The following is a 14,958-nucleotide window of genomic DNA, read 5'->3' as shown; positions in this document are numbered from 1 at the left end:
ATTTTCATCATTTTTGGATGTGAATGTCTTTTTTAAGAAAACTATGTTTGTGTGCCTTTTAACTGCAGTCTGCTTCTGTGTTCTAGTGTTAAAGTTTAATCAATTGTTGCTTTACAAACAAGATATGTTGGAAAGTAGCCAACAAATGATCTTTTAAACTCAATATGAGGTGTACAGTTGATGCAGCCCATTTTAAAATGTCAAGTTTATAGGTTCTTCAGTTCATTCTTTGCATAGAAAAAGGTTTAGAGAATTTCTAACTTGCATCTTGTGATATTAAAGCCAAATTGTTGCCATACATGAAACCTGTGTCTTGCAAGAGGTATGATTAAAATGCTAGTTGGGGGTTTGATTTTGTGATTTGATTGTAGCAGCTGTTGAGAACTAATTTGTTTAATTCCAAATATTCATAGAGAAATTTGAGGTTGTAGGGTCTCATCTGAAATAAGCAGCTTTTTTTTGCCCTTCAAAAAAAACATGGGTTTATCAGTGGATTACCCATAAAGATTATTGCCACACATTGTAGTCAAGTTAATAAATTTGCTTCACATTTCATGTTTACACACATCAAATTATGTATACATAAACGTCCATGCTAGTGAAGTGGAGGTATTCTTTTATATGCTAGTGAACTTTAATAAAGTTCAGAGTTTTATTTATTAAAGTAACTAGTGGTAAAGATTTATAAAACATTATGAACATGTTTCCCCTCATGAATGTTTAAACTGATGTAAACGATAAAAAGCTGACATGAACTTTGCTCAAGTCATATTTCTCAACACGTTATAATGCTACTGGATATTTATTCTTTATTAAGTGTTATTTTTAGTTAATTTAAAGTTTGAAAAGGTATTACATAGCTTGTTTTATTAGTCGATAATGACGTAGAAGGCATGCGTTAATGCAATGTACGGACTTTTATTTTGAAATCTGTTTTCCGGTGGAAAGATCTCGTAGGATTTCCTCGGTGTCCTGGATCTCTGATGCAACTTTGTTATGGTCCCATTTGTGAAGGATCACTGGATACTTCGCCCTTAAATGAGCGTATTTGATCTGTTTCGTGGGTTTTTCGGGGTTCCCGGTGGTCATTATCGTGGTGATGGCCGCAGGTGAGTCTGCCTAACAGTTCAATGTGGAAATGTACCTGACAGTTGGTTTTTAACAGCTTATGTCGTATATTATTATAACAAACTAATACTAATAAGATATAATCAATAACATTGTGTAGTGTTATAAAGTAACATGCTTCACAATATTTCTTAACTCATATTGCTTTAATGTATGGCTGTTTCTGTAGGGTAACGTTAGGCTAATTGGTGTCAACAGAAATAAACGCTTGGTGAATGTTTTATACAAATAAACTTTATAGAGCATTGTGCTATTTTAAAGTATTTTTCGTTTGTCCGCACAGATATAAATTATTTTATAATACATTTTTGTGCTGTTTTGTCCGTCCGTGACAAATTGCTAAAATACGTGAAGCCATATGGAACATAATACACACACTCTCTTTCAGTTTTACTTTGACACATCAGGACATAAATAACAGTGGGCTGGTGCTAAAACTTAGTAATACACATATGAATACATTTCTTAATTGTATCATAGATTTTTTATTATTATAAAATGTGAAAAATAGTAATAATGAATAATGAGAAATCCAGCCTCAATGACACATTAACAGATTATTTTAATATCCTATTATAAAAATATAAATAAACTGTATCTGGTATCTAATGCACTTTTTTATATATATATAAAATAAGTTTCCTGTCACTTTGAGTTTACACATCTTTCTTTCTTTATTAATTTAATAAACGTTTAATGTTTTATGAAAAATTTAAAGATTTTTTTTTCATATGTATATGAAGTATTAGTTCTAAATGCAAATATAGACCTTGTTGGCCTGGTGTATTTATTTTTCCTGCACTGTTCCTGATTAATACATTACACTGACATTGTTTAGTTCAGATTGGTTTGCTAATTTGAATGTGTTTTAATCAGGGACCCCTTCTTTGATGGGATGATTCATGAAGATGATGATGAAGATGAAGATGAAGACAATGACATTGGATTTCACTACGATGACTTTAATAGGCCACGTAGGGACCCGTTAGATGATGCCTTCAGATTTGGTTTCAGCGTTGGGCCCGGCGGGATGCGCTTCGAGGAACCTCAGCTGTTCGGCCAAATCTTCAGGGACATGGAGGAGATCTTTGCTGGTCTAGGTCGATTTGATGAGCGCCATGGCTTTGGACATAGAGGTACGTTTGCTCTGTTCCTCAAGTTTATGTTTATTTGCAGTGATTTTTTTTCCAGCAAAGTATTTTTCTAGGCATCTGTACATCTTGCATGATTTAATTTAGATTTTATAAGCTGATTAGATGATGGTTGAATACATTTCAAGTAGTCATCTCAGTAAAATCAAATAAGAAAGTAAATAGATATACCTATATACTGTATAAATCACAAAATTAATAAACTCTACACATGTAATACACACAGATAAAACAATGTGTTAGGCAAACATAGTTATACACTCTAAGAGTAGGTTTACACAACAACGATGTACTTAAAACGGAAACGGCTTTCCTTTGCGTTTTTTGCATACGGACAACAACATTCCTCGTTCACAAGGATCTGTGAAAACGACTAAAAATGCTGTATTATGCTTCCAGGCCAGTAGGTGGCGATGTCACTTTGTAAAGAAACACTACACACCTATAGACTGAAGACATAATATGCATGCGTTTGACGTCAACGTTTTCACAAATTCATGTTTTTGTAGTTTACATGGAGACGATAATGGTATCGTTTTCAAATCTCATTTACAAAAGTTTTCGTTTTCAGGCCCCCAAAACGCCATTGTCGTGTAAATGAACGGCTAAAATGCACAAGATTTCCGTTTTTAGTTGTTGGTAAGGATGACGCCAAGATATAATAGTCTACTTAAAGGTGCAGTGTGTGATTTTTAGCGGCATCTAGTGGTGAGGTTACGCATTGCAACCAACAAAAGTTACGGTGGCCAATAGGAAAAGATGTCGTCGCCTGAGACAGCAGAGAGCCAGTTAAGCAATGAGGTTTCTTTATAAAGATAAGTTAAGAAATTATGTTTACTTTATTATTAGGTAAAACGATATGTTATTGCAAATATTATTGTTACTTGTTCATCATTGTGTCAGTGTTTTATTCGCTTGCTTCTTTGCACGAAGAACAACATAGTGACGAAACGAGTTTGTCCGTTTAGGGCCACTGTAGAAACATGTCGGCGCAAAATGGCTATTTCAATGTAATGGGACCCGCGGTGTATGTAGATAGAAATGGCTCATTCTAATGTAATAAAAACATAACAGTTCATTATGTAAGGTATTTATACACCACTGAAAACATAGTTAAGCCTATGATATTGCATTTCTGTCTACAGATCCTCCTAAATATTACACAATGCACCTTTAAAGTGAGGGTTATTATAGTTAACTAAAAGTAAAACCATAAAACAAACATTTTCATTACTTGAAATAAAATGAACATTAACTGAAATCAATAAAATATACCAAATTTATACTTATTTTATTTCAGCTTGTTGCAGAGGGAACATTCCTTTTTTCATTTAGTTTAATTGATGTACTAAAATAACAAAAAATATATATATATTTATAAAATGTAATAGTATTTAAATGATACTAAATAACAATGCTTAAAATATTAAAAGGGCTCCAAATTATAGAGAAGAGCTCAGGCTTCTGTCCCACTGTAACTCGAATCTTTTCCATTTTAAAAGCTTGTAAAAAAAAAAAAAAAAATTCAAAAACCTAATAGTGATAGCAATGCATTTTAAGTATATGTAATTAACTCCTGCTGCTCTCTGTTCCCCTGCCCAACAGATGTCCCATCAATAGAAGCTCCGCCTCCTCAGGAAGGTGTCGAGAAAAGCAGGAGTGGGACAGGAAGTGGTAACCCGTTCAGAGATTTCATGTTGAAGTCTCCTGAGAGCTCACCCTACAATCCACCCCTCCCTCCCCCCTCTGTGGCACCAAAGGACAAGGATTCCTCATCTCCACAAGGTCCCAGCAGCCCCTTCTCAAAGGTGAATCAAAGTGATCCGGTGGACTTTTAGAGCAAGGGTGTCCAATCCAGCTCTGTCCTGCAGAGTTTAGCTTCAACCCCAATTAAACACACCTGAACCAGCCAATCATAGGTTGCGTCCGAAATCGCATAGTCTCTTGAGTAGGTACTCATTTTGTATTAGTAATCACTTCACGACCACTAAAAAGTACATTCTATGTAAATGTGTAGGATGAATGTTATCCGGGCGTACTGCATTTATTGTCATGATGTGACCTCATGGGATAGTAAAGTGTCCATCATATGCACACTTAAGATTATCGCACTTAAGTAGTAGGTCAGCTGGGGACTTTTTGCCTGCTTTTTTTTTTACTTCTTTTGTCACATACTGTTTTTCACCTACTATATAGTAGGGATGTATGCGATTTCGGATGCAGCCAAAGTCTTACTAGGCATACTAGAAACTTCCAGGCCAGTGTCCTGAAGGATAGTGGCCATTCAGGAGCAGGTTTGGACACCGTCACTGTTTCAGAGTCTTCTATACTGTATTCTCATCTGATTGTCTTCATTTAATTATTAGTTTCATGATCTTTGGAAAGATAGTCTATTAAGACCGAAGGAGAACGAGAAAAAAGAGGATGGAGGTAATGATCTTTTTTTAATGATTTTTAAATGCAAGTACAGACAGTAATGTTCTGAAATAAAAAGAATCATCCCCAATTATTCAAGTGAAATAAAAAAAAATTAATTCATGAAGAAGTTTAAATACTTTAATCTGTTGTTCGACATGCAAAACTTCAAATAAAAGAATATTATATGAATATGAAGGAGTTGGAAAACAAGAAAATGCAAAGGGGTTTAAAAGACACTTCATATTCAATAATATTGTTGATTTGACTGCACTGACACTGTCGGATGAATACATAACTGAATTGAGCTGGATGATGACACTAGAGCTGCTTTATTGCTGAATCAACTTAATTTCATAATTGACGAATTGTGCAAATTTGACACTGTTATTGAACTGAATGAATCAACATTAAACTGACTCGAGCTGAATAATGACTAGGCTATTGTTTTCTGTAGAGCAGCTTATAGCCGAATAGAACTCATTTCATAACTGATGAACTTTACACAGTTATTGAACTGAAGCTGAATTACTGTGAAGTGCTAAATAAAAGAAGCTGACTTGACAAAGAAATGTTATTTTCATGTTATACTTTGTTACCCTACTGACATTTCAACCTTTGAATGAATAGGCCTTGATTCCCTAATTTCTTGGCTGATATCATTGATGCAACTCCTATAAATTGTCTTTGGTTTACAATAACCTTTTGTTTTCTGGTTCCACCCTCAGATCTGGACTCGCAGGTGTCTTCAGGCGGGCTTGATCAGATCTTGACTCCAGCACCTTCACAGCCAAAGACGAGGTCATTCTTTAAGTCTATCAGCGTCACCAAGGTGGTCAGACAAGATGGAGTGAGTGTTCCTGTATAATTTGATCCTCAAAAGTATTTCTGATTACAAATATCGTAATAATGTACAGAAAGGCTCAAAATATGCCACACATGTCCAGATGGTGTCTAACAAGTAATAATAGAGATTGTGTGTGTGTGTGTGTGTGTGTGTGTGTGTGTGTGTAGACAGTAGAAGAAAGGCGAACAGTCAGAGACGGTGAAGGTAATGAAGAGACTACAGTGACCATCTCAGGGGGTTCCGGTGTCCAAGATGGGCCGCAAGATCAGTCTGGTCCTCTCATGTCAGGTTAGCCATTTCTAGCTAACACTTTTCCCCATGTGTGGTCACAAAGGTAAAATATAAAAATTGTATTTAATATAAACATTGTAGAATTTAAAACACATTCTGGTTAATATAGTATATTAACAGTGTTAAATTCCTCAAGCTTTTCAATTCTTGAATCACCCAGTAATGCATTTTCTGCATCTTTCAGGCGGTTCTGACATGCAGGATGATTTCTCAGTGTTTTCGAAGTTCTTCAGAGGCTTTCGAGGCTGAAAGGGATCTGGACACAAACCAAAGGACAATCTCTTTCTCAGCAAACCTATCAACTGCAAGCTACAATGATAATTATTCTTATGTCTGATTGAATTCTTCAGTGTATATGTGGAGATCCAGTCTTGATGATATGAGTAAACAACAATTATTTTCTGCCACAAAACGACCCTGATAACTTTGCCTACGTCTCTCTTTTGAATATAATTTCCATTAAGGATGTATAAATAATTATATCAATATCCTGAACTTTGGGGCAGTTGTTGAAGCCACAGTGCTCTGAAAAGGACCGACACACATTTTTTGTTTGTTGGTAAAGAAGATCCATTGTATTTTGTGAGACTGCAGATAATGGGCCACAGTATAATATTTATATATAAATTTTTATTTTTAATGGAGTTATCACTCAGAGTGAAATAAAGGGAAAAAAGTGATGTGCCTTGTTTTTCTTCTTTTGTGTGGAAGGTGGGATGCTTCGCTGTCTCAAGTTGGTCATTTCCTTTAAAATAACACCAATTTAAGAGAACAGGTCAATATTGATAATAATAATCTCTCTAGGCTAACAATAGTTACACTGATGCAAAAGGGTTAAAAAGTAGTGAACAGTTCGTTCAGCTGTATTTTTGCCGCTTGTTAAAATCCTTCAAATGTAATGGTTTCTTGTAGAATGTGAACCTGGATGTAACCTATTCAGAGACTTTACATTTTACTGCAGAACTCAATGTTCTTGTGGTGAAAATCCAGCTTTTAATGTTGTTTATATATCTATGTGGAGTTTTTAATATGCTTTAAGAACAACCATGTGCAAATTCATGTCAACACCATTGCTGAGTATTTTCTCCTTAAAACTGCAGTGATCTAAAGACAGTCTCAAAAACGCGGTTTCAAATCGCTGGTGTTTCTCAACGTCACAAACTACCTGTAACCAATTATGTCAACGAGTGGATCTCTGAGCTGGTGTGAGTGAGTGAGTGGAGGCGGGGCTAATTAGTATATTCTTAGAACAGCATATACTAAATGAGGCAAGGGTGTTGAGTTACATTCAAGCTATTTTAAGAGTTTTAAATATGTCAATTTGGTGATCAGATCTGTGTTTAGCAACACAAGGTGTTTCATTTAGAATCTGGCAGTCTTGTTTCACAACAGGCTCACCCAGTTCTGCCACAGACTTACCAGTCTAGAGATTTAGTAAACTGCCAGTCTGTGGCATTTAGAGCAATGCTGACAGCGTGAGCTAATAAGAAAAGTAAACAATAGTTCACTGAACATTGTTCATTTTTAACAGGTATTTAAAGTGTTTTTTTAACAATGAAGAGAAAAAGTGAAAATCTCACAGATGAACACCAAGCCTGGTACACTACTGGTTAGGGTGCGTATCGCAACCATAATTGTGAGCATTGGTTAGCCTTGCACCCAATTTGATCTTTATCTAGTGACAGATGAAACACGAGTGACATCAGCTTTATGGAGATTGACTTTATACTCAGTTATCTAATGATTATCTCCTCTTAACTAAGCTAAGACAGATATAAGTTTACCTCAAAACTGAGTTTACCTCAAAAAAGCGATTGTTTCAAATCAGCAGAGTAACCAGTCGTGTAGAAAGTGTCCGAATTATGTTTGTAGGCCACTTTTTTTCTTGTCAGAAATGACTTTTTTTTTTTGTCCATTGTCAAGACCACATAGTAGGCTACATATATAATGGGAACACTGAGAACAGCTGCACGGACACATTAACTATTCTGGAGGCGATCATGGACATCAGGGTCAAACATTTACACGTCAGATGTGTAGCTTTGCTTAAAGCTGTAGTCTACGATGTTGAAAATCGGTCGAGAAAGCCTGAGACAGTTGTGAAGTTTTAAAAAACTCATCCCGCCCCTCCACACACACCCCCCTCCCTTCTGTGCTACCTGATCCCTCCCACCGGGAAACGACCTAAACAACGTCACTCAGTCAAGCTGTGATCACCGGTAGTAAACATTGGCGCATCTTGTTCAAATTCCGATCGGCTCGAACAGAAACTGAATATATACTGAAATATATTCAAGCACTTCAAGAAATATAATCACTTTGACCCGTGATAGGCGATGCTAAACGGCTAACATTCCAATGCCGACCGGCAGCATAAGCATGTTGTCAGACTGATAAAAAGCTATTATGTAACACCTCACACCATAAAAGTAAAAAATAAATGCTTACCTGCTCAACAAAAAGTCAGCCGTGTCAGCGTCGTTTTTTTTGGTTTGTTTTTTCTCCATTGCTCAGCTGATGCTACTTTGCTAGCTACCATAGACTGTCAGCTGCTTGCCCGCGAAATTTCATGACGCAGGAGGGGGGCGGGGTGGGGTGCGGTGGGGTGGAGACGCGAGCGTCAAGAGGAGCGGGGGATTGGATGAGAGCAGTTGACCAATGTAAGCTGTCCGGCCGGACAGCTTACATTGGTCAACTTCTCTGCAGCTGTACACCCAATAGAGTGAATGGATTTTTTTCATTCTTTTTTCTCTTCATATTGTTAGGACTGTACTGTAGAACCATAACCAGCATCTAAACGAGGTTATTAATAATGAACAATCTTTGAAATCGTAGACCATAGCTTTAATTGACTAGAAAACATTAAGAAAAACACGGAGGAAATGGGGCCTGAGAACAAATTTACCAAGAGATAAAAAAAAAAAATGTATGTGCTTATGTTATGAGACAACATAAAAAATGGTTAGATATTGGTTAACGGATAAATGCAGGGTTATCCAAACCTGATCCTGGAGGACCAACGTCCTGCAGATTTGAGCCCCAACCCTTATTAAACACCTGAAACCAGCGAATCAAGGTCTTCAGACTCACCAGAAACTTCAAGGCAATGGTGTTGGAGCTAAAATCTATAGGACGACGCTGGTCCTCCAGGAGCAGAATTGGAAACCCCTGCATAAATGCTTCAGCTGAGAACAAGGCATCTTCTGTATTGCCCTATTGCACTCTGACTATAGAAAGGGAGAGGTATTTTGCATGAATTGGCGAACAATAGAACCTTTAATTTTCTTTCAAAATAAACAGAGTAGATGATTTATGCATATATCTGAGTCTTGTATAAGCCAGCAGTGCATCACAGATAAAAGTTAACAATAAACTACTCGTCGTTTTATTACAAAAGGGCAATGTACTACATGTAATTGTCATTCCTTCCCCTGACGCGCACATAAAACACACTAACCACAACAGATAGTCTGAGTTTACCTATGTGGTGTGATAATTATCCAAACAGAAGACCATGCGTTCTCTAAGGCGCTGACTGGGACCTTCTCAATGGAGCCCTGAGAATCATCTGTCTGGAATCCCCAATCTCCCGGCCTGCATTTACTCTTCTTGAAAACGAACAGAAAGTACAGAGGGCAACATAATGGATCGTCTTCTGAGGAGATGCCGAATCAAGAGCAACTTGATCAGAGAATGTCTGGCTGAATTTTTCGGAGTCTATGTTTTGATAGTAAGTCTGTAATCTTCTGTATTTTTAATATGGAAATATGTGCCATTAACCCTGTAAAGATTATTGGAGTACATTTTACAAGAAAATACTATTTCAGTCTTTCAATGGTGTAGAAATGAAGAGATTGCTAGTCAATTTTCACAAATAATTACAGTGAAATTTGATTTTCTTTGGTAATACTTTACAATAAGGTTCCATTAACTAACATTCACTAACAATGACAATTACATTTGCTACATTATTTATTAATCTCTGTTAGTTCTTTTAATTGCTTTGGTGCAATTTTCACAAGCAACTGGTAAATTTTCAAAACTCCTAGTGCTAATATCACAACAGTTCATCAAAAGTGCACCTTTTTCAAACATTTTATTTTCATTTGTGTTAGTACAATCCACAAAATCCCAAAGTATCATTTTCTCACAAAATAAGTTTCATATAAATGTTTCATTCACAGTAACTGCATTTCATAAAGATTTTACTATCAAACTTTTGATTTGCATCTCTTCTCGTTCAGTTTAATACAATAGTCTATTATTTAATCCAACTGAATTTAATGGTTAATCAATGAATCATTTGGTACACCTACAGATATCTGCAATTTCTGATATGGGTAACCAAATGTAATTAATTGTTTTTACATAAGTGATTTTTCTTAGATGATAACCACTGTGTTCGAAGTGTGTGCACGCACATTTATAGATACTATTACAAACATTATGGATTCAATTACATAATGTAATTACATAATGTTATAATGTAAGTGTATTTTCTAATCTGTAGCCGTATTCAGCAATAAGGGTGATTTAAACATGTATCTTGCATTGTTTGTTGCTGAATGGAGTTAAAAGTACTAAATTGAAAGAAGATCATACTGTTGTGTTTCAGTGATTAAACCAAATGTTCTCATTATATATTTGTGTTTTGAAACAATAATTATGTAGAATGAAAATAAGTAAAACTAGAATGAAAGCAAGAGATCAGGTTTTGAAAGAATGACTGTTACAAGTGTGATCAGTTTGGAGTTTTGTACTAAGCGTTTTTACATCTTGTGAAAATAGTACCAAATCGATTATCGAATTAAAAAAACTGTAACATGAACTAACAATGAATAGTTGTATTTTTGTTAACTATTGTTAGCTCAGGCCCAGACAGTAATATAGTGTCGGCCCAGATCCGGCCCACATTGGGCCGTGTGGAATCCACGTATACCAGATGCGGGCCGGATCTGGGCCGACACATGTTACTGTCTGGTCCATTAAATAATATTACCAGATACAACTTTTGATTTTAATAATGTATTAGTACATTGAAATTCATATTAACTGAGATTAATAAATTCAAGGAAAGTGTTTTTCCTTGCTAATTCATGTTAACAGTTTACCAATGAAAGAAATCTTACTGTAAAGTGTTATGTATGGTAAAGCACTTATAAAAAAGGTGCTTATTAATATCCTATTATCTACTGAAATGTCTATACTGCCTTGTGTCCATTACATCTCTTCAGTGGCACATGTGCAAAGAATTTCAGCAATATTCTAGAGGTCAAACTTTGAAGACTTTGAATAATCTTTTGCCTCTTCTCAGGAACTGCAGTCATGGCCAACAATCTCATTGTGCCATAAAGCTTTAAATTATAGACATCATGTCTGAGTACACGTTCACACCAGATAAAAAAATGTCTTGATGTTACTGTCTCTACACTCCAGCTTTTTGGGTGTGGCTCAGTTGCCCAGGTGACGACCTCTCAAAACACTAAGGGCGACTACCTGTCAATCAACCTCGGATTTGCTCTGGGCACCACATTTGGAATCTACATTGCAAAAGGGGTCTCAGGTATAAACTCTCCAGTACAGCTGTGTATATTCATTATGTCCTTGTAAAATAAAATATTTCTCATCCGTTTAAGGAGCTCACCTGAATCCAGCTGTTTCCCTCAGCCTGTGTGTCCTGGGCAGATTCTCCTGGACTCGTTTTCCTTTCTATGTGTGGTCACAGCTTTTAGGAGCATTTCTGGCTGCAGCAACTGTTGCTCTTCAGTACTATGGTGAGTGCATGTTGGCCTATATGTCATCTCTATATAAAAATACTGTACAGTAAGTACATCCAAATGAAGGCACTTATTCATACGGTATGTATTTTGTTTAGATGCCATAATGGATTTCACTGGAGGGCATCTGACAGTTAGTGGTGCCACTGCCACAGCTGGTATCTTCTCCACTTACCCAGCAGACTACCTGAGTCTGTGGGGGGGAGTGGTAGACCAGGTCAGTAACATATAAAACGGAAATCTACAGTTTGAAACGCTAAGACTAAGACAAGACTTTCATAAGATCACCATAACCAAATATTAAAAACTAACTATGAGACACATTAAAGTGCCCCTATTATGCTTTATCGAAGATTACCTTTCATGTGTGTATAGCTGTTTGGGAATCACAACCGACTGGGTCATCTGACCAATCAGAGCAGAGTAGGTTCACGTAAAGGAGGGGTTTAAAGAGACTGAATCCTTGATCGAGCTGTTTCAGACACTGTGAGAAAAGACGGACTGTTTGCACTTTATTTTAGAGCATGTGCACTTTCAATGTGCTTACAGTGTACATTTTTATATTTACAATTTAAGGTTTAAGGGTAGGTTCAGGAAAGGCTGTGTCATTACTACAATAAGTACATATTATGTTCATGCAAAACAGGACTGTAAAATAAAGTGCTACCGACAAACTGCATAAAAAAAGCAAATGTTCCCTCAAACATGATAAAGAATATCAACTTCATGATATTCAAATTTCACTTGTGTAATAAATTTGAAAGGAGACTGAGTAGAGGTCCACAATATTTCACTATGGTCCATTGGAGATTTCTGGCCTTGTAAATGTTCAAAACGCAAGACAAGAATTCATAGGTTTGTAGCTATTCACAACTATATGTAAGCGTTTCGTAATTAGCTACTCCTTTATTCACGCACAATTATATGCCCATGATGCTGACACGGCTAATTATTACTGATATCCTGAGATTTCAGTCCATGGGAGTTTAACATAAATATAGAGGTAATAAGTTCCAATGCCAGTAAATATTAGCAGAACACTAAGTAATGCATTTCTGTACACCTTTTAAAAGGATGATTGTTTTTTTGAAGTAGTTTGAGTAAATAAATGACCTCAGGAGTCACGACACCAGGATCACACTGACCTCCGTTTGACTGAATCAAGAAAAAACTGTTAAGTTCAGTTCATGGAATTCCATTTCTGTTTAAAGCTATTGTGTTGGTGACGGTATTCCAACATGCTTTGTAATTTAATGAGTTCGAACAGGTTTGGGTCCAAAAACTCTGAAGTGGAACGGGTTTGCAAGTGTGTTCCTTGTTACTTGAAAGTACAGAATGTTATCAATGTTATAAAGCTTGTCGTGTATGTGTGTTACCATTGTTGATATTTCTAGTCCCAGGAGTGTAGTGCACTCTTCAACTTAAAGGCTCTATATTGCCATCGATGGTTCCATGTAGAACATTTAGCACTCATGGAACTTTCCATCGCACAAAATGGAACATTCAGATTCTTAAAAGGTTCTTTAACCTGAATGAAAAAAAAAGGTTCTTCTAAGAACTGCTCACTGAAAGGTTCTTTGGGGAACCCAAGATGGTTCTTCTATGGCATTACTGCGAAAACCCACTTTTGCAACCTTTATTTTTAAGAGTGTGGTGACTTGTTGAAAGTAGGGTTTTTATGACATTTTATGCATTTTGTATGTCAATGACAAAATAACACCCACTCTGCTTGAGAAGCTGGTGCATAGTTTCCTTTACAAAATAAAAATATAAGAACATATTAAGTAATTCACAATGCTTTAAAAAGATTTCTTAAAAAACGTGTGCTTGTCCTGCAGATAATTGGCACCGCCGCTCTTCTAGCATGTGTTCTTGCATTGGGAGACCCTCATAACACACCAGCACCTCCTGGTCTGGAGCCTGTCCTGATGGGAGCAGTTGTCCTGGTGATCGGCATTTCAATGGGATCTAACAGTGGTTATGCCATCAACCCGGCACGAGACATCGGACCAAGACTCTTCTCTTACATAGCAGGCTGGGGAGACGAGGTGTTCAGGTCAGTGTAACATACACACAATGTCAAAGGCTTCTGATCAATTAATTATGTACTCAGATAATTCTTGGTTTGTTATTTATACTGTATTTTACACCACTGTTCAAAAATGTGGTGTCGGTAACTTTTGTTAATGTTTTTGAAAGTCTCTTATGCTCACATAGGCTGCATTTATTTGATCAAAAATTCTGTAAAAACAGTAATATTGTGAAATAACTGTTATCTTTTTTAATATGATTTAACATGTAAATAATTCCTGTGATGGCAAATAAAAATTTTCCGCAGCAATTATTCCAGTTTTCAGTCTCACATGATCCTTCAGAAATTATTCCAATATGCTTATTTGGTGCTCAAGAAACATTTCTTATTATTATCAATGTTGAAAACAGTCGTGCAGCTTAATATTTTTGTGGAAACCGTGATACATTATTTTCAGGATTCTTTGATAAATAGAAAGTTCAAAAGAACAGCACTATGATAAGGTATTGACTTGCTAATACATACAAGACATGTTGCTGCTGTACATTATAGCATACATTAATTACCAGTGGCAGATCTATACAGGTGGAGCTGGGGAAGGTGGAGGGTTTCTGAAAGCACGCTGCACTGCTACAGAAAACACCGAATAAGTATTTGAAAGTTGGCTGCCATACAGAAGGAACCAATCAGCCGTTCTCTATAGAGAACGATGTGATTGCAAGCCGACTGAGTTAAGGACCTATCAGTCTGTGCCATCTAGAGTTTCGTGACAGGACTTTGAAAATAGTATTTTATAATATTATAAATGTCTTTACTGTCACTTTTGATCAATTTAATGCATTTTTTTTTGGATAAAAGTAATATTATATAGCTCCTTTTATAAAAAAAATATATATATATTATAGTCCCCAAACTTTTGAACAGTGGTGTATATATATATATTTACAGATAAAAATACAAAAAAACCTTTTGGATACTAACATGAGACTATTTGTTGTCAGGGCCGGGCATGGATGGTGGTGGGTACCGTTGGTCGTACCATGTGTTGGTGCTCTTCTGGGTTCATTACTTTATGAGCTGCTGATTGGAGTACATCATCCAGACTCAGAGCCAATGGATCCCGAAGGCCTGACAGCGAAGGACCAGCAAACTCTGGAGTTAGAGGGTGTGCAGTCCAAGTTTGACACCATTAAAGAAAACAGCAAGGAAAGGATCTTTTCCATAACCTCAGCGGATATAAGATAAAGTGAAAAGAATCTGTCAAACTGTGGAATCTGATTTTTTACTATTTATATGTTAAATGTATTAAATTATAAA

The 14,958-nt window shown here is 36.3% G+C and overlaps 2 protein-coding genes across 2 annotated transcripts; both read left to right on the top strand.

The window, feature by feature from the left end:
• Positions 1-932: 932 nt before the first annotated feature.
• hax1 (HCLS1 associated protein X-1) lies at positions 933-6,512 on the top strand. Its single transcript, XM_079879554.1, has 7 exons — positions 933-1,109; positions 2,005-2,264; positions 3,885-4,087; positions 4,646-4,709; positions 5,423-5,544; positions 5,709-5,829; positions 6,017-6,512. Exons 1-7 carry the CDS (start codon positions 1,039-1,041, stop codon positions 6,079-6,081), a joined length of 906 nt encoding a protein of 301 aa, XP_079735680.1. The 5' UTR covers positions 933-1,038; the 3' UTR covers positions 6,082-6,512.
• Positions 6,513-9,475: 2,963 nt separating this feature from the next.
• aqp10b (aquaporin 10b) lies at positions 9,476-14,886 on the top strand (the record flags this gene model as incomplete). Its single annotated transcript, XM_079879359.1, has 6 exons — positions 9,476-9,562; positions 11,269-11,395; positions 11,469-11,606; positions 11,708-11,826; positions 13,448-13,665; positions 14,643-14,886. 6 exons carry the CDS (start codon positions 9,476-9,478, stop codon positions 14,884-14,886), a joined length of 933 nt encoding a protein of 310 aa, XP_079735485.1.
• Between the last annotated feature and the right edge of the window lie 72 nt (positions 14,887-14,958).

The sequence above is a fragment of the Squalius cephalus genome (genome assembly GCF_949319135.1).
Source record: "Squalius cephalus genome assembly, chromosome: 8".
In the NCBI taxonomy this organism is placed as follows: Eukaryota; Metazoa; Chordata; class Actinopteri; order Cypriniformes; family Leuciscidae; genus Squalius; species Squalius cephalus.
This window is presented reverse-complemented; position numbering and strand designations above follow the sequence as displayed.

Excerpts from the sequence above, each read along its gene's own strand:
- hax1 (XM_079879554.1), top strand. The coding sequence starts at position 1,039 with ATGAGCGTATTTGATCTGTTTCGTGGGTTTTTCGGGGTTCCCGGTGGT. Across the intron at positions 4,710-5,422 it reads CGAGAAAAAAGAGGATGGAG|ATCTGGACTCGCAGGTGTCT; the intron begins GTAATGATCTTT and ends TTCCACCCTCAG. Across the intron at positions 5,545-5,708 it reads AGGTGGTCAGACAAGATGGA|ACAGTAGAAGAAAGGCGAAC; the intron begins GTGAGTGTTCCT and ends GTGTGTGTGTAG.